This window comes from Narcine bancroftii, unplaced genomic scaffold, assembly GCF_036971445.1.
Source record: "Narcine bancroftii isolate sNarBan1 unplaced genomic scaffold, sNarBan1.hap1 Scaffold_52, whole genome shotgun sequence".
Taxonomy (NCBI): domain Eukaryota; kingdom Metazoa; phylum Chordata; class Chondrichthyes; order Torpediniformes; family Narcinidae; genus Narcine; species Narcine bancroftii.
Genome location: NW_027212069.1, coordinates 778 through 27,102, shown reverse-complemented (window position 1 = coordinate 27,102; position 26,325 = coordinate 778). Strand labels below are relative to the sequence as shown.

At 48.0% G+C, this 26,325-nt stretch overlaps 1 protein-coding gene across 1 annotated transcript in view; it reads left to right on the top strand.

The window, feature by feature from the left end:
* The window catches only part of LOC138750979 (sperm flagellar protein 2-like), a 46,725-nt gene extending 20,748 nt beyond the window's left edge, over positions 1-25,977 (top strand). The window contains exons 3-7 of the mRNA XM_069913076.1: positions 16,111-16,281; positions 17,067-17,207; positions 21,967-22,046; positions 24,560-24,752; positions 25,666-25,977. Of these exons, the coding sequence (XP_069769177.1) occupies positions 16,111-16,281; positions 17,067-17,207; positions 21,967-22,046; positions 24,560-24,752; positions 25,666-25,977 (897 nt within the window). The remainder of the gene's footprint in view (positions 1-16,110; positions 16,282-17,066; positions 17,208-21,966; positions 22,047-24,559; positions 24,753-25,665) is intronic.
* Positions 25,978-26,325: the final 348 nt, after the last annotated feature.

Below are 26,325 nucleotides of genomic sequence, written 5' to 3'. Positions count from 1 at the left end.
GGAACCATGCTCTTCCCTCTAACCTCCCCCCCCCCCCACCATTTAATTTGGATGCTTGCCGACATTTTTCTGTACCATGATGAAGGGATCAAGCCCGAAACTTTGGTTATGTATCTATACCTTTGCTATTATAAAGTATAAAATGTGTGACTTGCTGAGTTTCTCCAGCATTGTTTTTTTTTACTTCAACCTCATTGTCTGCATACTTTCATCTTGTGTTTGTATGTGTGAGTTCTTAGACAACGCATGGATGAAGGAAAAGGTTCTTTGCTTTAAAATTGATATAACCAGCACATGAGGCAGACCATGAGGCTGCAAGTCTCCATTACAGATCTGCATTCTGTGTGTCTCCTGCTCTGTGTCAGCCCCTGGTGGCAGCCAAGTCTAATCAATCAGTAAAACATTGCTAGTTGCCATGCAAACATGATCACTATCATTACATCTCCCTTTCTTAAAACAAAAGTAGCTTACTTTTAACTAACATGTTTTCTTTGTATAATTCTGCAACTTTAACATCAGGAACTTACATTTTCATTAACAACATTGTTAACATTTTTAAACTTGTTTTGTGTGTTCACCTTTCCATACACTAAAACTTGAAGAGCGAATAAGAGAGCACCACTTCATTTTATAACAGGAGACTTCAAATTTGCTCAGTGAGTCACTTAGGAGGATTCCCGTGTCTTGACAATCTCCTGATTGATTAACCTTGAATCTGAGTTGTTGCCTCAGACGATATCTTCTCAGGTGTGTATTCAGGTTTGACAGTATCCGTCTTCCCATCTACAGTGGCTGGTCCCATTTGAAGATCTTGATGATTTCTTCACAGAACAGCACCTTCATCTGTGTGAATGGTGTATGATCTTGTCTGGACTTCACTAAAAACAGTTCCCTTCTCTGTCCATAGTTCATTTTGTCTTTTAGCCAGACTTGGTCACCAGTGTTGAGTTCCGGTAGATTTTTTATTCTTCTGTCAAAGTAATACTTTTGCTTTTCTTTCTGTTGTTCTTTGAACTTCCTCACCTTCTCCCCCTCTTTTGTTCTTAGGAGGTTCTCCTGAATGGGTAGGTTTGATCTTAGCCTACGTCCCATAAAGAGTTGTGCTGGTAACATACCACACTTGAGTGGCGTTGTGCGGTATACTAGCATGCTCTGGTAGAAGTCCATTCCACTGTCTTTTGCCTTGTTTATCAGTCTTTTCACTGTCTGCACTGATTTTTCCACTAGACCATTGGACTGTGGAAAATGATGATTTGACATGGTGTGCACAAACTCCCACTCTTCGGCAAACTGTCGAAACTTTGAATTTCAAAACTGGGGGTCCATTTGTCTATGAATGCCTCACTTGCCACGCCATATCTGGAGAATATGGCTTTCGTACCTGTTATTACAGGATCTTAAGTGGTGGTATTCATTCTACACACTTCTGGATACAGGGAGTAATAGTCTGTGACTACAAGATAGTCCTTCCCTTGACATTCGTATAGGTCAGAGCCTACCTTCTGGTAAGGTCCGTATGGTGCTGGATGTGGCTTTAGTGGTTCTGCAGGATTGCTTGCTTGATATTTCCGGCATATTGTACAGTTTGACACTTCATTTGTTATATCATTGTTGATTCTTGCCATGAGTTCATCATAGACGGTCTCTCCTTTGCTTTCCAGAACGAGGACTCTTTTTACCAGGTTCATTTTCTCACAGGCTGTTAAACCTAGTATTGCCTGTACCTCCTTTGGTACCACGATAAATGGTAGCATGTGCTCTTTGTCCTTGTGTTTCACTTTGACCCTGCATTCTCCTTGCACTTCTATATTGGTACCTGAATATACTGTCACCTTCATGTTTTTTCCATACATCTTTGGTCTTGGACTAATCTTCTTAAAATCAGTCTCTGATATTACATTAATTAGTGCTCCAGTATCCAATTTAATTGAAATGTATTTGTCATTCACTTTTAATCTCAACATCCAGTCTCTATTTTCTTTCTTGTTTGCAGTGACAACATCTACATAGAACTCCTCGATCTCCCTTTCATCTACTGCATGAACCTTGCTTTGTTGCACAGCAAAGGGCACCTATTGTATGTTTTGCCATATGCTGGACACTTTTTTGGTAGGTGTTGTGCACCGCATCGGCAACATGGATTTCAATTGTCGCCATCATTTTTGTTTGCTGGCCACGCCTCTCTTTCCATTTTGGCATACTTTTTGTTAAACAATTTATGTCTGTTCTTGCTGGAATACCACACACAAGTCCGTCTTTTATCAGCAAGTCGGTCAGTCCACCAAATTCACACGTTTTGCTTATGTTTCTCAATTCAGTCACATACTGATCAATGCTTGCTTCCATTTTCTGTACACGTGAAAACATCACGTAATGTTTAGGTATGCAGTATGCCTCAAACTGTCCCATTATTTTTTCAAGTTTCTATTTGTCTCCTTCAGCAGAAAATGTGAAGTTATTATTCACCTCCAGGGCTTCATCACCCATGATATGTAAGAAAACTGGTGCTTTCACTTTATCACTTTTCTCATCAGCTCCGAATTCCACTAAATACAATCCAAAACATTCTTTGAATCTGTTCCAATTTTCAGCCACATTACCTGTCAGCTGAAGCTTCACTGGTGGATGTAATCCTTCCATTTTTCTCTTTGTTAGCTTCTCTTCACTGATCAGTTGCTGACTTTAGATTTTACCTTTTAAAGTATTTCCTTCATCCCACTTCTGACACCATGTTTCATCTTGTATTCATATGTGTGAGTTCTTAAGACAACACATGGATGAAGGAAAAGGTTCTTTATGTTAAAATTGATATAACCAGCACATGAGGCAGGCCATGAGGCTGCAAGTCTCCATTACAGATCTGCATTCTGTGTGTCTCCTGCTCTGTGTCAGCCAAGTCTAATCAATCAGTAAGACATTGCTAGTTGATTTGCAACCACAATCACTATCATTAAACACGTTTTACTCAAGAAAGGGATGCACGTACAAAAGAGAGAAGTGCAAACAAACTGCAATATGTAAAAAATAAATATTCAACAGGAAAGGAAGAGTCTCTGATTGAGGTTGTTGTTGGGGAGTCTGATAATGGAGAGGTAGGCACTGTTACTGAACCTGGTGGGGTGAATTTTGTGGCACCGACACCTCTTTCCTGATGGCAGCAGCGAGTTCAGTGCATGTGCTGGGTGGTGGGGTGGATCCCTGATGATTGCTGCTGCTCTCCGACAGCAGTGTTCCCTATAGATGTTCTCGACAGTGGGGAGGGGTTTGCCTGTGATGTCCTGGACTCAGTCCACTATGTAACAGATTATATTGTATTTTATATTGTAGAAAGATATGTTTTAAAGGAGATAAATTGTGGCAGTTTTTTTTAGTGTAGGTCATGTTCAAACTCTTCAAAACAGATCTCATTTAAAATACTGGAGCTCTGCTCAAGCCAGACAGGCCGGTTCCGAGTATCTTTGCAAAAGCTTCGGGGAGTGCCTATAGAGACTTCACAATTGGATTGTTGGTTTGGAAATCAACAGATGAAAGAATTCAAAGGACTTGGTCCGAAGCTACAGGCTATCTGAGTGCAGTTTGCTGTTCTAAGAGGATCATGTGCTTTTGCAAGCAGAGAGTCAAACAGGCTTTTCTCTGGAAGTGAGAGAAACAATTCATTTCTACAGTTCAGCAGCAGCAGATAGGGACTGGAACAGGACAAGCTGGCAAACTTGTGGAAAAGCCCCATTTTGAAGACGGGTTGTGAGTTTAGCCTGGTCAAATCCCTTGTGGTCCGTACAAGAGGAGAGGACTGGCTGCCTAATGTTTCACTTCCTACAAGCTCAAAGGACCCCAAAATAGCAGCAATAGACATTCACCAAGATGAGTGGTTTTTAAAACAAAACAACTTAAAACATGAAAATAGAATCAAACTTTAACCTAACTCTATACTTATACTTAACTATATACTAACCCAAATTAACCCCCTTCTAATTATAAGTGTACATGTATGCAATATATCTGTAAATTCAAGAAAAGTTCTTTGGTTCACAGTTTAAACTCACTTTTCCTTCTTCCAAGTTCTCTGGATGCAGGCAATTCTTATACTCTGAACAGAATTTAACCTGTATAAATTTCACCAGGCTTTTGTGCTTGAAAGGTAAATGTTTACCGCTCAGGAAGGTTCTTGTAGGGTTTGCAGAGAGATTTGTTGTTCCAGTATTTCCACAACTGAGGTACCACCATTAGTCCCCTCAAGGTCTCGCTGATTAAACTTGCCCCATCAGGGTTTTCCAGATGGTAACCTCTTCCTCTCGGCCACCACAGAGCTCCACTCTGTTTCTCTTATTCCAAGAGAAACATCAGTCAGATAGCACTTCCAGCCATCCACTGCTTTTGAACTTTTCATCAGTTCTTTCTGGATTGCACTGTTCAGTGTCCCACACACACTGACTGAGAGAGCTTCTCTTCTCTCCCTCCCTCTTTCTCCAACTGACTTTCAGAAAGCCTCATGTGACTTTCAAAACCACCACCTTCTCCAGCAAACAACATGAGTTCTTTCTTCTGCTCAAATTGTTATCTTAAGTATAAACAAAACCAAGGAGTGACCTTTCTGTGAGCACTGCAGAAAGGGCACTTCCAAACAGCCCGACTTCAGCAAGACAATGATCAAACATTTTATGGGCCATTAACACCTACTGGTGAAATAACAGAGATCCTGCAATGTGAATTCTTCAGTCTTTCAAATAAGATCTGTTTTAAAATGTGTATATGTATGTATGTAATCTACTCTAAATTTTTACCAAATTCCCTAAAATATTATAATAATTACACACTTGAAATAAGAGAAACAAAAAGGAATTCTGTGGTGACCTGAAAGAAATAGGTTATTACCTGGAAAACCCTGATGTGGCAAGTTTCTTCAGCAAGACACTGACATGGTTGATTTGAAGGACTCAGTTTGTGTCCAGCGAACAACAAATCTCTCTCTGAAAACCAACAAGAACCTTCCTGAGCGGTAACAATTCACCTTTCAAGCACCAAAGCCTGGTGAAATTCATAAATGTTAAATTCTGTGCACAGTATAAGAATTGCCTACAACCAGTAAACTTGGAGGAATAAGAAGGGAAATTGGACTGTGAATTAAATAACTTTTTTGAACTTTCGTACGCACGCAAAGAATCGGGGGGGGGGGTCAGTTAATAGTAATAAGTTAAAGTCTGATCCTGTTTTCATGTTTAAAGATAATTAAAAGCAACTTTTGTTTAAGTCACCATTTATCTTGGTGAATATCTACTGCTGCTGGGTTTTGGGGTCCTCTGGGCTCATAACAACTACATTTTTCAGGGCCAGGGCTTTCCACTCAGGGTTATTAGTGTTGTCATACCAGGCAGTGATGCAGCCGGTCAGCATACTCTCCACTGCACATCTGTAATTAATGAGTTCATTCAGTACCAAGGGTCAATTGAGAGCTAGTGAGGAAATTAGAGCTGCTGGGATTAACATGCTCTGCTGCTAGTTCATGTGTCTTGCTGCACAGAGATGGAGGGTGCTTCATAATATGAGGAGTTGTGAATGGTTCAGAACTTAGTGTATTAGCCAGAAAACACCCCACTGTTGATCTTGGGTTATAAGACTTAAGTTCATAAGTTACAGCATAGTACAGGCCCTTTGGCCCTCGATGTGCTGACCTATCCAAAAAAATGTACTAACCCTCCCTACTCCATAACCCCCTATTTTTCTTTCATCTATGTGCTTGTTTAAGGGTCTCTTAAATGCCCCTAATGTTTCAGCCTCCACCACCATCCCTGGCAAGACCTTTCAGCCACCTTCCCTGATGTCTCCCCTGAACTTCCCTCCCTTCACTTTGTATACATGTCCTCTGGTGTTTGCTATTCCTGCCATAGAAAAAAGGCACTGACTGTCTACCTATCTTTGCCTCTCAGAATCTTGTAGACCTCTATTAAGTCTCCTCTCATCCTTCTGCACTCCAAAGATAAAGGTCCCAACTCTGATAAGCTTGTCTCATAAGACTCGTTTTCCAATCCAGGCAATGTCCTGGTAAATATCCTCTGCACTCTTTCCATAGCTTCCACTTCCTACTTATAATGAGGTGACCAGAACTGAACACAATTCTCCAAGTATGGCCTTACCGGATATTTGCAGATTTCCAAAATGACCTCTCGACTCTTGAACCAATATTCCTATTAATGAAACCCAGCATCCCATAGGCCTTCTGAACTATCCTTTCAACCTGTGTAGCCACCTTGAAGGATGTATGGATATGATCCCCAAGATCCTTCTGTTCATCCACACCCTTAAGTAATCAACCATTTGTTCTTCCAAAATGCATCACCTCATCCTTAACAAGATTGAAATCCATTTGCCACTTTTCCACCCAACTCTGTCTATATCCTCTTGTAACGTTTGACAACCCTCAGCTCCATCCACAACTCCTCCAACATTTGTATAATTTGCAAACTTACTGACCCATCCTTCTGTCTCTTCATCCAGGTCATTTATAAAAATCACAAAGAGCAGTGGTCCCAGAACAGATCCCTGCGACCCCTCCACTAGTCACAGACCTTCAGGCTGAACACTTCTACTACTACACTGTTTCAACATGCAAGCCAATTTTTTATCCACAAAGCCAAGGTTCCATGGATCTCATGACTTTTAAATGAGTCTCTCATCGGGGACCTTGTCAAATAACTTGCTAAAATCCATATGGACCACATCTACCGCCTTGACTTCATCAACTTCTTTTGTTACCTCCTCAAAAAACTAAATTAGGCTCATGAGGCACAACCTTCTCTTCACAAAGTCCCTTCCCACCAAAGAGTTAATGAGAATTGGAGGAGCAAATCTGTAGAGAGATAGTGGACTGGAGCAGGAAACAAGGTTGTGATAGTAGTGTAGCAACTGTGTTGCAGTGCAAAATGAAGAACGAGAAAATGATCAGACATAGTCGAGTTGAAGATCAGTAAAAGTCATTTACTCAAACAGTCACATGCAGCTTTTTAAAACCCCACGCATTCCAAATGACGTCATCACATTGCAATGTCATGATGTGACTCAGAACCTCCTGGGCCCGTTTGATTAAGCCTTCGGTGTGCTGATACGTGGACCCCCCACCCCAGATGGGAGGATAAATCTCTGGTGCCATTACTGTCCACTGCTCTTAGCTAGTTGTCCACACCTTCACATCAGGGGTTGTGGCAAGGGCTGATCAAGGTAAAGATGAGCTGGCTTTAGTTGGTCAATCATAAATATCTCTGGATGCCCCCCATTGTCCAGTACACAAGTTGTCCGATTGTCTCGTAGAACTCTGAAGGGGCCCTTCTACAGCCTCTGTAAGGGTGGCCCAAACAAACATAAACTCACAGACCTGGAGTATCTTTGGGATGAATGGTGTCATTGTTCCATTCCTTGACGTGAGAAGTGGGGCCAGTTTTCTAAGCCGTTCCCGCAGTGTGCCTAAGAATACAGTTGGTAGCACCTCCTGTCCACATGCCGCAGACATGAACTCCCCGGGTACGATGAGCGGGGGTCCTTAAACCAACTCAGCTAATGAGGAGTTGAGATCCTCCTTTAGTCCCAGTCATATTCGCAGGAGGATCCAGGGTGCTTCGTCCACCCAATCAGATCCCTGGAGGTGGGCCATCCATGTAGCCTTCATGTGCCTATGGAACCATTCCACCAGGCCATTCGACTATGGGTGGTAGGCTGTCATGTGGTGGAGCTGTATTCCCAGCAGTCATGACAAAATGTCCCAGAGTGCAGAGGTAAACTGTGGGCCTGTCGGAGGTGATATGTGTGGGTAGGCCGATCCGAGATACCCAGACAGAAATAAAAGCTCTGACGCATGAATCTGTCTGAGTCTGTCATAGGAACTGCCTCTAGCCAACTAGTGAATCTGTCGATGACTGTTAACAAGTACCTAGACCCTCGTGACACCGGAAGCAGGCCGACAATGCACGTGACCAAATCTGTGCTGAAGCGATGTATTCACGTGCCTTTGCACTTTAGCAGATTGGCCATCTGTGCACGTCTTTGCCCAATACGAGACCTTTTTGAGTCCATGCTATACAAACTTGTTGGCTATTAGGTAGTCTTTCGCTCAAATGGAGGGGTGGGACAGTCCATGAATAGCATCGAAAATGCAACTTCTCCACGCAGCAGGGACGTTAGCTCGAGGCTGACCTGTGGAAACATTGCACAGATGCGGCCCAAAGGCTATATCTTTGAGTTGCAGGCTCGTGACAGCAGTTCTATAAACCGGGAGTTCATCATCCTGGCAGTGAGCTTTGGAAAGCACCATGTAATCTACACCTGGAGGGGAGAGGGTAGCAGCTTCCATTGTCCATTGGTGTACTGTTCCAAGACCCTGCTTACTGCCGCATTGGATGCGTCTATTGTCAAGGTAGTTGGTACATCCATTTGTGGATAGGCCAGCAATGTTGCCTTCTTTAGGGCTTCTTTGGTCTACTGCAATGCTATCATCATATCCTTTGTCCACTTGACATGAGGTTAAAAAGAGGTTTCATAATATGAACTGCAGAAGGTAGAAAGCAACGATGGAAAATGACTGTTCCCACAAATTCCTCGAGTCCTTTGATGGTATCAAGCCTCTGGAATTTGAGGATGGCTTCCACCTCGCCAGGTAATGAAACGACCCCCAGCTCCTGACCTAATGTCTCAAGAACTTGATAGAGGACTGCCGGAAATTGCACTTGGCAGGGTTCAGGGTTAATCTAAACTCCTGTAGGCGGCGGCAGAGTAAACAGATACTGCAGGTGTTCTTTGTTGGAGTGGTTGGGGATGAGTATGTCTCCCAAGTATATGAAAAGGAAGTCCATGCCATGCCCCACTGCGTCCATTAATCGCTGGAATATTCATGCAGTATTTTTGAGCCCAAAAGGCATTCTTAAATATTCGAAGAGGCCGAATGGTGTTATGATGGCCATCTTGAGCAGATCTCCAGTTTTACAGGTGTTCAGTGGTAACCATGCACCAAGTCAATTTAAGAAAATATCCTGGCTCTGTGAAGATTAGCTGTAAAGTCCTGCATATGGGGCACAGGGTAGCGGTCTACAGTGAGCATCGTTGAGATGTCTGTAATCCCCGCAAGGTCTCCAGTCTCCTGTGGCTTTTGGCACCATATGTAGTGGGGAAACCCATGCACTATCAGACCTACGTATGATTCCAAGTTCTTTCTTTTTATGGAACTTGTGTTTTGCAAGTTACAACTTGTCGAGTGGAAGGCGTCGGGCTTGGGGATGTAGTGGAGGTCCTTGGGTGAAGATGTAGTGTGCAGCGCCATATTTGGGTATGACGGTGGAGAACTGGGGAGTGACAGTGTCCGGAAACTGCAAGAAATTTGGCGAATTCGTTGTTCGAGTACTCCTTGGCGGCTAGATGCACACCGACTGGCAGGTCTTAAAGGATTGCTCCTAGTCAGACCAGGTCATTCTGGACTGGTCGACCTATTTGTGATATGCTCCAGTCTTTTAGTTAATAAGAGCCTTGGTTTGGATCAACAAGTCTTTGGTTCTTTCAATGTACACTACAACGTCGTAGGACTACTGTCAATCAGCCAAGGGATGATCATCCCCAAGCAAACGGACTGATGGGGCACTTTCACTGCCAGAGGACATCTACCTCTTACTAGTAAATGAGGATTTCTCTGACCCGCGGAAGATGGCTGCGCATATGGACGTCCTGTGGCGCACAAAAAGAGACAGGGGAACAAGTGTCAGAATTAGTGTTGCATCACGACCAAAGGCCCAGCCAACCTGCCCTCTGGTCGAGAAGTCAGCAATGCCCACACCAAGAGATGACAACAGCTCTGAGTCTTGGTGTTTCTACCATCAGAGGTGGGAATCTGGGGCCTGCTGATACCGACCGCCATGCTCATTCCAGGGAAATGACAGGGCCAGCCATCGCTGATGGCTACGGCGACTGGCCAGTGGGGTAACCTCCAGTATGCCTGGGACAGACACCCCGGGCGCAGGTTCCTAGTAGAGACAGGAGCAGAAATCAGCGTCCTTCCGCCCTCCGAGCCAAGATACCAGGACTAAAAGGGCTGGACTGGAACTCACGGCAGCCAACAGCATCACCATCTGCACCTACGGCATACATGCTACCCCTTTACAATTCGGTTCCAGCTGATTCACATGGACGTTTACACTGGCTGTGGTGTTACAACCATTGTTGGGTGCAGAGCTGGTGGACCTGAAAAGCTGATGGCTGGTTGATGCAAAAATATTTCAAATCTTTCCCCTCAGTGAGGCCAGATAACGGTCTCTACACTTGGACTCAGTCAAGTGTTCAGACAATTAATTTACCAGAGTGTTATTGGAGTACCCAGTCCCACACATCCAGGACTTCACGGCCAACCTGCATGGGGCACGCATCTTTTCAAAGATAGACCTGGTGCGAAGGTTTCATCAAGTCCCTGTCCACTGAGATGATATCCCAAAGACAGCCATCATAACCCGATCAACCTTTTTGAATTCCTTAGAATGCTGTTCGATCTCAAGAACGCAGTCCAGACCTTCCAACGTCTCATGGACACAGTAGGGCGGGACCTGGACTTTCTGTTCAATTACCTGGATGACATCCTGGTAGCCAGCCATTCTTGCCAGGAATACCTAGCACACCTAGGCCTACTCTGCCGCCGCCTCAGTGACTACGGCCTGGTGGTCAACTTTGCCAAGTGCCAGTTCAGCCTACCCACCATTGATTTCTTAGGGCACCAGATCAACCATCATGGAGCTGTTCCCCTGCCAAGGAAAGTGGAGGCCATTCACAAATTCACAAGGCCCAACATCAGTCAAAAGCCTGCAAGTGTTCATTGGGATGGTTAATTTTTACTACTATTTTGTCCCCTCAGTGGCCCAGATCATGCGCCCTCTGTTCGGCTTGATGTCTGGCAAAACAAAGAGGTAGCTTGGACAGAACAATGGCGGTTTTCCACCAGGCCAAGGACGCTCTAGCAAACGTCATGTTCCTTGTCCACCTCTGGTTAGACGTTCCCATGGCCCTCAGGGTAGACACCTCCGAAGCAACAGTCAGTGGCATACTTGAACAGTTAATCGACGGCTAATGGAAGCTGCTTGCCTTCTTCAGCTGATACTTGCATCCCCCAGAGATCAAGTACAGCACATTCAACAGAGAGCTGCTGGCCCTATATCTTGCCATTCAACACTATGGGTATATCCTGGAAGAGTGGGAGTCACAATCTTCTCCGATCACAAGCCCCTCACCTTCGCCTGCCCATCAGCAGTGAGACATGTTCTTATCCGAATTCACCACCATGATCAAGCATATTTCAGGGAAGAGCAACGTTGTGGCCCACATGCTGACCCCAATGTCCATCCAGTCTGCCTTGAGAATGTACTAATTGGGCCCAAAGGTACCAAACTCCTGTGCGACACTTCCACCGGGCAACCATCTGCCCACTTGGAGGCACTGGATCTTCAACACTTTGCATGGATTAACCCATCCAGGTGACTATCCAGCTCATCACAGATAGCTTCACGTGGCATGGCCTACACAAGCAGGTTGACCACTAGGCCAGGATGTACATACACTACTTGATCTCCAAGGTCCAGAGGTACGTAAAAGACCCCGCTGCAACCTTTCCAGCCAACACACAAGAGGTTCGAACATGTGCACGTGGACACCGTCAGCCCACTGCTTGTCTCGAGAGGAGCAAGGTACCTATTTACAATGGTGGACTGATTCACGAGGTGGCCGGAAACCATTCAAATCACTGACACAATGGCAGAGACATGCATCAGGTCACTGATCACAACCTAGGTGGTGAGGTTCAGGCTCCCTGCCCACATCACCTTGGACAGAGGGGCACAGGTCACCTCGGCTCTGTGGTCAGCATCAGCGCAGCTTCTAGGAACCCAGCTCCACAAGGAACTGGGCCTCTGTTTGTTGAAACCAGATGAGGGACTGAGTGGTCCAGAAAGTTGGCAGTTTAAGCAAAACTGCACATGGGAGGTCTTCCTTGGAGGACATAGGCAAGCTCATCCACCCAGTTGGGTCTGGTCAAGCAGGCCATGAGTGCTGTCTTGAGGTGGCGGTGGAAGCATTCCACCAGGCCGTGGGACTGTGGGTGGTAGGTGGTTGTGTGGTGGAGTCTCATGCTGAGGAGGGAGGCAAGCTGTGTCCACAAGGCCGAGGTGAACTGTGCTCCCCTGTCAGTAGTCATATGGCCCAGGATCCTGATCCGGGATATCCAGTATGTGAGGACTCTGCGAAAGTGTCTTTGAGGGGAATGGGCTTGGGCCACTGGTCAACTACCGAGAGGAGATACCAGACTTTCGGTGAAACGGGCAGAGGACCCATGATATCAAAATGTATGTGGTCGAATTGCTGGCTGGGTGGGTCGAAGTGCTGGACGGGGGCTTTTGTGTGTCTGTGTACTTTGGAAGCCTGGCAGTGTGTACAACTGCGGGCCCACTCACAACCTGTTTGCATAGGCTGCGCCATACAAACCGTGCAGTGATCAGGCGTGCTGTGGTCACGAGGGACAGGTGCGAGGGGTCGTGGATGGAGGTGAAAACCAGTCATCTCCATTGTCCGGATGACTGGTCTAGGTTGGCCGGTGGACATATCGCAGAGCAGGGAGCGGGTGCTGTCTGGCAGGGGAACGTCCTGTAAGTGGAGGCTGGTGATGGCTGTTCTAAAAGCCTGGGTCTTTGCATTGTCTTCTTGCGCCTGTGTAAGCTTGGAATAGTTGAGGCCTGGTGCCAATGACTAGTTGGCTGACCTGAAGAGAGAGTTTGCGATGACGTTCTCCTTGCTGGAGAGGTGCTGGATGTCAGTGGTGAATTCTGAGATGTATGCCAAGTAGCGCTGCTGGCATGCTGACCAGGGGTCTGAGACCTTTGAGAAGGCGTAGGTAAAGGGTTTGTGGTCGGTAAACACAGTGAAAGGCCTACCCTCCAGGAAATAATGGAAGTGCCTGACTGCGAGATGGAGGGCTAGAAGTTCTTGGTCAAAGGCACTGTATTTTAGTTCGGGAGGCCGCAAATGGTGGCTGAAGAAAGCCAGTGGCCTCCAATGTTTGTCGACTGCTCAAGAATGTCCCTATCACTGTGGCCGATGCGTCAACTGTCAGGGAGGTGGGAACATCTGTTCTGCGATGGACCAGCGACATGGTTTGGGCTAGGGCCTCCTTGGTCCTTTCGAAAGCTGTGGCTGCCTCCTCAGTCCAGTCCAAGTCAGTCTGTTTGGAGGTCATCATGGCAAAGAGGGGGCGCATGGTTGGTGCTGCGACAGGTATAAGTTGGTTGTAAAAATTGACAATGCCGATGAACTTTTTAAGACCTTTGACTGTTTGAGCCTTGCGAACTGCTGATTGGCCTCCACCTTCTTGGGCAATAGTGTCACTCCATCCCTGGTGATCCTGTGGCCTAGGAAGTCGATCAGCTGCTGACTGAACTGACACTTTGCTAGGCCAAATTCAGTCAGGCTGGAATAGAGCTTGCATAGGTGGAAGGTGTGCTCCTGGTGGATCCTGCTGGCAATGAGGATATCATCCAGGCATATGGAAACAAAGTCCCGGCCTCTGCCCACTGGGTCCATGAGATGTTGGAAAGTCTGTGCTGCGTTTTTAAGTCTGAAAGGCAGGCGCAAGAACTCAAACAGTCTGAAAGGCGTTATGATAGCTGTCTTCCCGATATTGTCTGGGTGGACGGGGATTTGGTGGTAGCCATGTACCAAGTTGACTTTGGAGAATATGGTCACACTGTGCAGGTTTGCTGTAAAGTCCTGTATGTGGGGGACTGGGCAGTGGTCTGGGGTAGTTGAATCATTGAGGAGCCAGTTGTCCCCACAAGGTTGCTAGCCCCCTGTGGCCTTGGGTACCATGTGCAGATGGGAGGCCCATAGGCAGTCAGACCTGTGGATGATCTCCAGCTCCTCCATATATTTGAACTCATCCTTGGCCAGTGGCAGCTTGTCAGGGGGAAGGCGTCTGGCCCTCCCGTGGATTGGGGGGGGGGGGTTTGTCATGATGTGGTGCTGCACACTGAGTCTCAGCATTGTGGATGTGAACTGGCACCTGAGGATGGAGGAAAATTCAGCTAAAATGCAGCTGTACCTGTCAGTGAGAGTGGTGACACTGGCCATTTGGTGGTTCCTCGCACTGGTAGCAGTGAGTTGATCATCTGGAACATCTAGGCATGCACTAGGTGCCTGGCCTTGAGGTCACGAGCAGACTTTGAGCTCAGAGGAAGTCTGTGCCGAGGAGTGGCTTCTCCACCATGGCCAGCATGAAATCCCAGCAGAAAGTCTCACTGCCAAGGTGCACCACCACTCGCCATGTGCCGAAAGTCTTTATGGCAGTGTTGTTGGCTACCCACAGGGTCGTCTGCGGGTCTTGAATGGCATCAGTGGGATAATGCTGAATTTGGCTCCCGTATTGATGAGGAACCAGTGGCCTGTGGTTTTGTCTGTCACATCCAATAGGCTGTTTGCTTGGCCAGGGGTATACTTGGGGTATATCGCATCCGGCTCCGGGGACATCAATCTAAATGTTTTTAAGATGATCCAATATTTCTTCCTCAATTTAAACTTTGTCCAGCACAAACTACTGTCAGGCTTTTAACCATATAACAATTACAGCATGAAAACAGACCAATTTGGCCCTTCTAGTCCACAGTGATCCAAGTACCCTCCTCTAATCCCACTAACAAGCACTCTGCCCATAACCCTCCATCCCCCACCCATCCATATACTTATCCAACTCTCTCCTAAATGACAAAATTCACCCTGCCTCCACCACCTTTCCCGGAAGCCCATTCCACACAGTAACCACTCTCTGAGTAAAGAAGTTCCCCCTCATGTTACTCCTAAACCTTTGCCTCAACTCTCAACCCATGACCTCTTGTATCCATCTCTCCTACTCTCAATGGGAAAAGCCTTTCTACATCAGCTCTATCTATCCCTCTCGTTATCTTAAACACCTCTATCAAATCCCCTCTCAGCCTTCTACGTTCCAAGGAATAAAGACCTAATTTGCTCAATCTCTCCTTGTATTCCAGATGCTGAAACCCAGGCAACATTTTTGTAAATCTTCTCTGCACTCTCTCTATCTTGTTAATATCCTTCCTATAAATTGGTGACCAGAACTGCACACAGTACTCTAAATTTGGCCTCACCAATGCTTTGTACAGTTTCATCATTACTTCCCAACTCCAATATTCTACACAGATTTATTTCGGCAAGCATACTAAAGGCCTTCTTCACCAACATGTCAACATGCATTCCTACCTTCAGGGAACCTTCCACGCACAAATCCGTATTGAGTGTCCCTGATCAGACCCTGTCCCTCCATCTATTTATATATACTATCTCTAAGAATGCTTTCCATCAATTTACCTACCACAGACGTCAAACTTACAGGCCGATAATTTCTAGGCTTGCTCCTCGAACCCTTTTCAAACAAAGGAACCACATGCGCAACACGCCAATCCTCCGGCACGATACCTGTCTCTAATGACATTTGAAAAATCACTGCCAGAGCCTCTGCTATTTCCTCACTAACTTCTCTCAAGGTCCTGGGGTGAATCCTGTCAGGACCTGGAGACTTATCCACCTTTATATGTTTCAAAAGCTCCAGTACTACCTGTTTCTTAAACACTATAGTCTCCATATTTACGCCCTTTGCTTCCTTTACCCTGCACAGTTCAATATCCTTCTCCTCACTAAATGCTGAGGAAAATAAATTGTTCAAGACCTCCCCCATCTCTTTTGGCTCCACACACATTTGTCCTTTCTGATTCTCTATTGGACCAATTTTGAATGGGCCATCTCCAGCTCCACAAAAAGACACACTCCACTATTGAGACGCTACTTTTTCCTTCAACTCTGACTATTTATCTCTCTAATATGTATGATAATAAACTCATTGACATTATTATTTACAAAAAGTTGACATTTTGGGCCCTGATGATGGATTTCAACCCAAGACACAGGCATTTCCTTCTCCCCCCAATGATGCTGCTCAAGCACTGGGTCCTCCAGCAGATTACTTTTTGCCTTTAGTAATGAACTGCACTGGTTCTGTAGTTCCTGGTTAAGTTTTCCTTGTCTGACATCTGTTTCTAGCGTCTGAAGTCAGTGATTCCACGTAAAGTCGATGTGGTCCTGCGTAGCGTTTCTAACTGCTACGAGGATAAAGATGAGGAGACTGAGCTGGCGGTGACCCTGAAGGATGAGCATGGGGTACAGAAACCACCCAGCATTCAGGAAGAGCAGCAGGCCCAAAACCTGGCAACGGTGGGTCTCCAGGGAAATCAGGATTTTGGTGACTCAGGAAAGGGACAGGGAATGAGAAATGGAGAATAACAGGGACTCAAAATAACAAGAGACTCCAATTAAAGTTTGAGATGAGCAAAGGGCTGGGATTGAGTAGGCTTTGCAAATGATTTAAGACCATAAGACGCAGAAATAGGCCTTTCAGCCCATCAAGTCTGCCCCACCATTTAATCATGAACTGATCTATTTCCCCACTCAGCCCTACTGCCTAGCTTTCTCCCCATAACCTTTGATGCCCTGGCTAATCAAGAACCCATCAATTTCTGCCTTAAGTACACTCAGTGACCCAGCCTCCACAACCACCTGTGCAAACAAATTCCACAGATTTACCACTTCTGGGTGAAGATATTCCTCTGCATTTCTTTTCTAAAGTGGACACCCTTCAATCCTGAAGTTGTATCCTCTTGTCCTAGACTCTCACACCATGGGGAAAAACCTTTCTATATCTACTCTGCCCACGCCTTTCAACATTTGAAACGTTTCAATGACATCCTCTCCTCATTCTCCTGAAGGCTGAAGGAGAGCAGGGATTAGTGGCATGAAGCTGGAATAGAAGAGGGATTTGTTAGGCCTGAGACTGAGCAGGTGGGCGGGGGGGGGGGTGCGGGGAAGGGAGGCTGAGCAAAGGAGAGAGATGTTGGCAGAGATTATGCTGCAGGTTGGAAGGCACTGAAGCATGGTCACTCTTGTGCAGGATATTCCAGTCCAATCCCCTGTCGAGCCTTCCCTTATTCTGCTTGTTTCAGCTGCGTCGAGCAAAGTGGAAGAGCAATGAATTGATGGGAAAGATCCAGGCGTCGGCCATTCCCCTCCCGAAGAGGGCGTCACAAGAAATGGCAAAAGCCACCCTGAAACGCAAGCAAGAGCTGAAAAAGAAGGAAGCAGAGGTAGAGGGTGGTGACAATGAAGAATTTACTCCTTTTCTCTCCCACAGATGCTGTCTGACCGCTGAGTACTTCAAGTATTTGAGTTTTAGTTCTACATCATGGTGGCATGGTTAACGTAGTGGTTAGTGCAACACGGTTACAGCACCAGCGATCAGGACCAGAGCCTGAATCTGATGCTGTCTGTAAGGAGTTTGTACGATCCTCCCGTGTCTGCGTGGGTTCTCCCTGGGGGCTCCTGTTTCCTTTCACCATTCAAAATGTACTGAGGGTTGGAGGTCAATTGGGTGTAATTGCGCAGCACAGACTCATGGGCCGAAAGGGCCTGTACCTGTACTGAATGTCTCCATTGAAATAAAACTTTACATGGAGCATTAAGCATTGAAAACAGATTTACTTGTGTTGGATCTGAGATATGGGCTGAGATTCTATTCCAGGACAGAGAGTGAAGAGGATTGGATACAGGAGAATAATTAGAGGTCAGAGGGTTGGCAGGATTAGAGTGGGAGGGGAAGGGAATACAGGTAGGAGGAGGGTGCACGATGATGGAGGAGCTCTTGGTTGGCCAGGAGATGGATGTTTTCGGCTTCAATGTCAAATAAGTATTGGTTAAAGGTTGCTGCTGCCCTTCAAAGTTTGGTTGAAGTTGCTGAGCAGCCTTTCCTTTCAACCCAGAACTGTTGAACCCTTAATAATCAAGGACCTCTGCTTTAAATACATCCAATCCACTGATCTCCACAGCCATCTACGACAACAAATTCCACAGATTCACCCGGCTCTGGCTGAAGAAGGTCCTCCTCATCTCGAAAGGGACATCCTTTTATTCTGAGGCTGTGCCCTCTGGTCCCAGACTCACCCACCACTGGAAACATCCTTTCCACGTTTACTCTATTAATATTCAGTAGGTTTCGATGAGATTCCCCACCCCCACCTCCCCCTCCCATCCTTCTAAACTCCAGCAAGTACAGTCCCAAAACCACAAAACATTTCTCCTACATTAACCCTCTCATCCCCAAGGACAGTGTTGTAAAACTTTTTCTGGACTCCCAGGGAGATTGTTGGCGAGTGCTGTTGGGGAAGGTTTAAACTAATGGGGCAGGGGGATGGGAACCTACAAAGAAAGAATGAGGAAGGTGGTACAGAGACCAAAGCTAGAGTTAGGAAAGAGAAAAAGTAAACTAGAGGGCAGAAAACTCAAAAGCAAAGGATGCTGAGGTCATGAGATTCTAAAAGGGCAATGAGATTGGGCAGGGCTCTTTATCTGAATGCCCTTAGCATTAGAAACAAGGTTAGTGAACTTGAGGCGCAAATCAGACTCCAGGCATATGATTTAGTGGCCTCACAGAAACATGGTAGCAAGGTGGGCATGATTGGGAATTAAATATTCAAGGGTATCAGGTAGTACGAAAAGATAGACAGGAAGGTAAAGGTGGTGGGTGGCGCTCTTAATCAAGGATGAGATCAGGGCAATATTGAGAGATGATAGAAGATCTAAGGAGCAGAATGTTGAGACCATCTGGGTAGGGATTAAGAATAGTAAAGGGAAAAAATCACTGGTGGGAGTTGCCTATCGCCCACCAAATAACAATAGCACAGTAGCATAGGCCATTAACCGAGAGAGAGCTGAGGCATGTAGAACGGAACGGCAGTTGTCATGAGGGACTTTAACTTCCACGTAGATTGGGAAAATCAAGTTGGTCGAGGGAGTCTGGAGGATGACTTCATAGAATGTGTCCGTGATAGCTTTCTTGAGCAGCATGTTAAGGAACCTGTGGTGATATTTTGTTACACCACTAGGCCACCAAGGGTCATCCCAGTGACCTTGTCTAGAAAGCAGTCCAGAGCTACAGTCTAGCCTTCCAGGTTCGTCTTGCAGAGAGACAAGACCCTCTTAGTGTACGTATTAGTTTATTAAAGCTGTCTTATACTCGCACTGCTGGTGTGGTTATGGTCAGTACAGAACCAACAAGGGAGAATGCTATTTTAGATCTAGTATCATGCAACGAGATAGGTAAAATTAATGGTCTAGTAGTTAGGGACCCTCTTGGAAAAACCGATCATAGTACGATTGAATTTCTCATCCAGATGGAGGGTGCAATAGTTAGATCTAAACCTAGAGTATTGTGCTTGGATGGGGAGACGACAACAGGATGAGGGAGGAATTGGTCAGTGTGGACTGGGAGCACAGGCTGGTTGGCAGAACAGTTGAGGAACAGTGGAAGACTTTCAAAGAGATTTTTCACAGTGTTCAACAAAAATATATTCCTGTTAAAAATAAGGACAGTCAGAGAGGGAAGAGTCAGCCTTGGTTAACTAAGGAAATGAAGGAAAGTATAAAATTAAAATCAAAGTAGCCAAGAGTAGGATGCCAAGAGAAGGATTGGGAAAACTTTAAAAGGCAACGAAGGACAATTAAATGGGAAATAAGGAAAGGGAAGAAGGATTATTAACACAAAATATAAAAACAGAAAGCAAAAAATTTTATAAATATATATAAAAGGGAAGAGGGTGACTAGAGTCAAAATGGGTCCCTTAGAAGATGAGAAAGAGATTTATATTGAGCAATGAGGAAATATTTTGTGTCAGTCTTCACGGTGGAAGACACGTCCAGCATGCCAAAGAGTGGTGATAGGGGAAAAGAGGAACATTTAAAGATAAATCACCTGAAGCCAGCCCATCTGGACTTAGAACCACTGGTCACCTTGCAACCGGCCAAACATCAAGGCACAAGACTGTAGTGTCTCTGAACTATGGGGACACTATCGCTGGTTCTGATGGGTGGGGTGGTTGAGTGGGGACCCACACACTTGGTGGTTGGGCCAACTGGCTCCGAATATAATGCAGGCGCCATCGGAGAAGCCATGGCCAACAATGGTGCCGCATGTCCTTCTCCTGTTAAGAGCAAGGAATCCTCATGCACACATGCCCCATGCTTACGTAGCCTTGACTTGACTTCTGGCATGGGGGGCAGGAGTTTCAAGCACCTTAAGAACGCTGCATGTGAGACAAAATAAGCTCACGAGTTCTGGACGAACCCGCTGACTTCAGATCTCATCTTTCACTCTGCTAGCACAGACGCTACAATCACTAGGACTCCGTTTATACACAGAATGTAGACCGGTTACAGATCTGGGTAGAGAAATGGCAGATGGAGTTTAATCCAGACCAGTGGATTACTTTGGTAGGGGGAATGGAAGGGAGCATCTGCAGTTAATGGCAGGACTCTGAAAAGCATTGATGTGCAGAGGGATCTGGGGATCCAGGTCCACAGCTCATTGAAAATGGCCACACAAGTAGACATGGCGGGAAAGAAGGCGTGTGGAATGCTGGCTTCAGTGGGCGGGGCACTGGGTTAAAAATAAAGAAGTCATGTCGCAGCGAGATCAAACTTGAGTTAGGCCACACTTGGAATTCTGGTTGTCCCATTACAGGAAAATGTGGAGGCTTTGGAAAGGGATCAGAGGGGATGGGTTATGGTGAGAGATTGGACAGACTTGCGTTGTTTTCTCTGGGGAGTCGTAGGCTGAGGGATAAAAGTGTCACACACTAGAGAACATTTGTGAAGAGTGAGTTCAAGGGAGATGTGCAGGGTAAATATTTTACCCAGAGGATTGGGTGCCTGGAATAGGGCTGTCAGGAGTAGTGGTGGAAGTTAAATCATGGTGTTTAAGAGGCTTCTCGACAGACACATGAAGAAGGAGAGGGGTATGGATCAGGTACAAGTGATGGGTTAGTTTGATTTGGGCATCACGTTCAGCACAGATATGGGAATGTATAGGGGGATTAGGTGCAGCTGTGGGTGGGGCAGGTAAGGCTGGGGAACCAGGCTGGTCAGGGGTGGTGGTGGGGAGCCTGAAGGAGGATGATGGGGTGGGGGGCGGGGGCAGGTAATGCTGGGGAGCCAGGCTGGTCAGGGGTGGTGGTGGGGAGCCTGAAGGAGGATGATGGGGTGGGGGGGGGGCAGGCAAGGCTGGGGAGCCAGGCTGGTCAGGGGTGGTGGTGGGGAGCCTGAAGGAGGATGATGGGGTGGGGGGGGGCAGGCAAGGCTGGGGAGCCAGGCTGGTCAGGGGTGGTGGTGGGGAGCCTGAAGGAAGATGATGGGGTGGGGGGCGGGGGCAGGTAAGGCTGGGGAGCCAGGCTGGTCAGGGGTGGTGGTGGGGAGCCTGAAGGAGGCTGATGGGGTGGGGGGGGGCAGGCAAGGCTGGGGAGCCAGGCTGGTCAGGGGTGGTGGTGGGGAGCCTGAAGGAGGATGATGGGGTGGGGGGCGGGGGCAGGTAAGGCTGGGGAGCCAGGCTGGTCAGGGGTGGTGGTGGGGAGCCTGAAGGAGGATGATGGGGTGGGGGGGGCAGGCAAGGCTGGGGAGCCAGGCTGGTCAGGGGTGGTGGTGGGGAGCCTGAAGGAAGATGATGGGGTGGGGGGCGGGGGCAGGTAAGGCTGGGGAGCCAGGCTGGTCAGGGGTGGTGGTGGGGAGCCTGAAGGAGGATGATGGGGTGGGGGGGGGGCAGGCAAGGCTGGGGAGCCAGGCTGGTCAGGGGTGGTGGTGGGGAGCCTGAAGGAGGATGATGGGGTGGGGGGGGGCAGGCAAGGCTGGGGAGCCAGGCTGGTCAGGGGTGGTGGTGGGGAGCCTGAAGGAGGATGCTGGGGTGGGGAGGGGGCCGATATGAAAGTGAGTGGGCTGCAGGGTGGCCGAGGAAGAGGGAGCTGTACTCAGCTGTCGTCCTGGGCCTGGCACCAGTACACTCACTGTGCTGTGTGATTTCAGATGTTCACCAGTGAGATTGCCAAGTTTGCGGAGATACTGAAGAAGTTGACGCCTGCAGGAGGCGAGGAGGAGAGCAGGAGGTGAGTCTCCATTGCTGCAATTCAGCCATTTGCCCACTCACAGTGCCAGACATAGACCCAGCCATGCGGGGAGACGTAGATGTGGGCACGTGCTTCAACAGAAAGGCAGATGTGGACGCTCTGATTTCTCTACAGGAATCCTTTTGACCCACTAAGTGCACAGTGGCTCATTCTAAATCTCATTCATCCCATTTCTGAGTGTACCAGTTAACCTGTAGAGACTGCAAATTAGACGCAATACACAGACTCACAAAAAAAGGTGTTGACCTTTATATTATTCAAGAAACATCAACCTCTTTTCTTTCCCAGAAAGCACCTCACCATATCCCCCTGCCTTTTCCATCGGCTCTAAACCACACAGGTGACTGTAACACTCCTATTCTCCTCACAAGATCCCATGCTTGCATGTGGACCACCACGTTGTTTGCCTCCCCCGTTCTGACCCGCGTCTATGCACTACCTCTCTCGTACATCGCCACCGGTGGTGACTGGCTCCACTCCCGTCCCATGTAAGTACGTGGCCGCGACAAACCCATGCAGCCTTGGAATATGGGAGAAAAAGGAGAGCATCCAGGGTAAACCCACACAGTTACAATGGGAATGTGAAAACTCTGCACAGACAGTAGCCAAAGTCAGGATCAAACTTGGTTCTTTGGAACAGAGATCTGTGGGCTCGGGCACACTCAGATGCTGCCTGATGGAGATACACTCCTGATAGTGAGAACCAAAGGGACCTGGCCCTGATCAAGGTATGCAGAGTGTTTGCCAGAGGTCAATGTGTATTCAAGGAATGAGACACTTACAAATTTCTCTGAAAGTCCTGGAAATGATCTCGATGGAAGAGAGGAGAAGCATAATTTCTTTCTGGAGCCTGAACTTGATTAAAGATTCCTTTATTGTCCTGGAATAGTACATAACATGTAATATTATGTGAAATTGCTTCTGCCTGCTGTAAGGCAGACAATGAGTCACCATTAGTGTCTCCTGGCATCCCCTTACTGTCCGAGAAAGAGAAGCAAAAGAGAGTGTCCCCTCCCCGAGCCACCAAGTTGTCAATTCACCTCCAGCGCTCCTGCAGCCTCTGTAGCCGCACAAACTCCTGTTCGATCCATCGGCTGCCCGAGGCTCCAGATCCAAATCTGGATAGAGGGGAAGCCACATTTTCTGAAGAAGGAGGACATCTCAGATATCCTGGCATGGAAGACCTTATCCTGGAGGAAAATATTATGTAAATTGAGGGATTGAGAGGAAGGAATAGATTCTTAGCAGTGAATAATTTTATAGTCGAAGTAGCTGTGGGAGTTGGGAGGTTTGTAAAAAAATCTGTAGTGTTTATCTCCTGAAATGGAGAGAGAGAAATCAAGAGAGCGGAGAGAGTTACCAGAGGTGGACCAAGTGAATTTGAGGTTGGTGTGAAAGTTGACAAGGTCATCATGGGTGCACAAGGCAGCATCGATGTAGTCATCAATGTAGCAGAGGCAGAGCTGAGGAGCCTTGCCTGTGTAGGCATGTAGCACAGATTGGTCCACCTATTTAACTATAAGATGGGCATTGCTGGGGACCATGTGGGTACCCATGGCCGCCCCTTTGGCTTGGAAAAATGTGGGATGAGCCAAAAGAGAAGTTATTGAGGGTGAGAACATGTTCTGCCAGCCGGAGGAGGGTGGTGGAGGAGGGGGACTGGTTGAGTCTGTCAGTAAGGTAGAACCAGAGAGCCTTGAGCCCTTCTTTATAGGCGATGGAAGAGTATAGAGATTGGATGTCCATCGTGAAAATGAGACAGTCCAGCCCAGGGAAACTGGAAATTGTTGAAGTGATGGAGAGCATCAGAGGTGTCCTGGATATTAGTGGAGGGGACTGAGCCAGGGAGACGAAACGGAGTCGAGGTACAATGATACAATTTGGTGGGGCAGGAGCACATGGAGACAATGGGTCTACTGGGACAATTGAGTTTGTGGATCTTGGGTTGGAGATGGAACTGGGTAGCTTAGAGTTGGGAAACAATAAGGTTGGAGGTTGTGGGAGGATTGATCAGAGGTGATGGGGTTGTAATGGTATAGGAGACAGTGGCTTGATGTTGCTTTGTGGATCCTGTTCAAGGCGTAAGAGGAGGTGCCTGGGAGCTGTTGTCTGGCCTCGGAAAAGTTGATGTCGATGTCAATGCACCAGACCACAACAGCATCTCCCGAGTCTGTGGATTAGATGGTGAGGTTGGGATTGGTGTGGAGAGAGTGGAAGCAGTGTGTTCCCGGAGGCTGGGTGATGGACATTGTTGATGGAGAAGTGCAGTTGCACAAATCTTGTAAACAATAAATAAGAATAGTTTGCAGTGGCAGGATGGTGGTCATTGCGGGTTGTGGGTTCGTGGTGTCAGAGATGCAGTGGTGTCAGGGGGTGGTGAAGAACAGAATTGTTCTTTGAAGTGGTGGCGTTAGCAGATCCAGTGGATGTGAGCAGCTTGTGTGTGGGAGAGAGGCAGGGAGTAACCCCCACACCTCCCATTCTGTGTGCAGCACCTTGCAGCCGCTGGAAGGAGCTGCCCCCCGAGATGAGCCAGGCACCCTGTGCGTGAGAGTGGAGGAGGGGAAAAGCTTTGTTGATAATGTCCGCAGGCGGCTCAAAGAGGATGCACAGGCTCGGAAGGAGAGGGCGAAGAGGCGGCGCAGGGTGATGTTGGAGCAGCTGATGGCACACGAGGCCCAAGAGGTAGGAGGGGGCGTGAGGACAGCCGAACCTGGCCTGGGCAGTTCGGGATACACAGGCAGTGGAGAAGGAAGGGGGGTGTGGGAGATGCTCAGGGAAAGGGGTGGAGAGAGGAGAGGGGGTGGAGGTGGGGGATACAGGGCGTTGGAAGACAGGGGAAGGGATAAAGGTGGGGGTAAAAGGGGCAGGGAGAGAGAAGGTATAGGGTGTAGATGTGTAAAGAAAGGATGGGGTCGGTGGATAGGGTTGGTGGGGTGGGATGAGATGGGCAGGGCAGGATGGGGAGGGGTGAGACGAGATGGTGAGGGGAGGAGTGGGATGGGTGGGTTGGGGAGGGGTGGTGTGGGATGGGGAGAATTGTGTTGGGGTGAGGTGGGGCGGGATGGGGTGGGGAGGAGTGAGGCGTGATGGGGAGGGGTGTGTTGCGGCAGGATGGTGAGGGGTGGGATTGGGATGGGTGGGTTGGGTGGGATTGAGGGGTGGGGCGGGGTGTTGAGGGGTGGGATTGGGTGGGGCAGGGAGGGGTGGGATGGGGAGGGATGTGGTGGGGCAGGATGAGAGAGGAGGGGTGTTGCGGCATGGTGAGGGGTGTTGTGGGGTGGGATGGGAAGGGTGGGCGGTATGTGGAGGGATGGGATGGGGTGGGGAGGGGTGGTGCAGGATGAAAGGGGAGGGGTGGGGTGGTGTGGGGTGGGATGGGAAGGTTGGGGCGGTATGGGGAGGTGTGTGTTTCGGCATGATGGGGAGGGGTGTGTTGGGGCTGGATAGGGTGGGATGATGAGGGGTGGGATTGCTATGGATGGGGTGGGCTGGGATGTAGTGGGATGGGTTATGGGATGGACAGCACTGGGCTGGGATGGGCTGAGTTGGGCTGGTTGCTGGTGCCTGCTGAATCTGAACCTGTCCTCTGCCGCAGGAGGTGTACAGAGAAGAGCAGCTGGTCAATCGGCTGATGCGGCAATCACTGCAGGAGCGACGAATCGCGGTGCAGCTGATGCATGCTCGGCATGAGAAGCATGTCATGGTGCAGAATCGCATCTTCCGCGAGAGGCAGTATGAGGAACAGCGACTGAAGGAGTTCAAAGAGTCGCTGGATCGAGAGGAAGTAAGTCAATTCCTCCTGCTGCGAATCCCGACCTCTGCAGCCCCCATTAGTCACCCCATAGCAGTCTCCATTTGTCCCCCCATAGCAGCCTCCACTAGTTCCCCAGATAGCAGCCTGCATTAGTCCCCCCATAGCAGCCTCCATTAGTCCCCCCCATAGCAGCCTCCATTAGTCCCCCCCATAGCAGCCTCCATTAGTCCCCCCCATAGCAGCCTCCATTAGTCCCCCCATGGCAGCCTCCATTAGTCCCCCCATGGCAGCCTCCATTAGTCCCCCCATGGCAGCCTCCATTAGTCCCCCCATGGCAGCCTCCATTAGTCCCCCCATAGCAGCCTCCATTAATCCCCCCCCCATAGCAGCCTCCATTAGTCCCCCCATAGCAGCCTCCATTAGTCCCCCCCATAGCAGCCTCCATTAGTCCCCCCCATAGCAGCCTCCATTAGTCCCCCCCATAGCAGCCTCCATTAGACC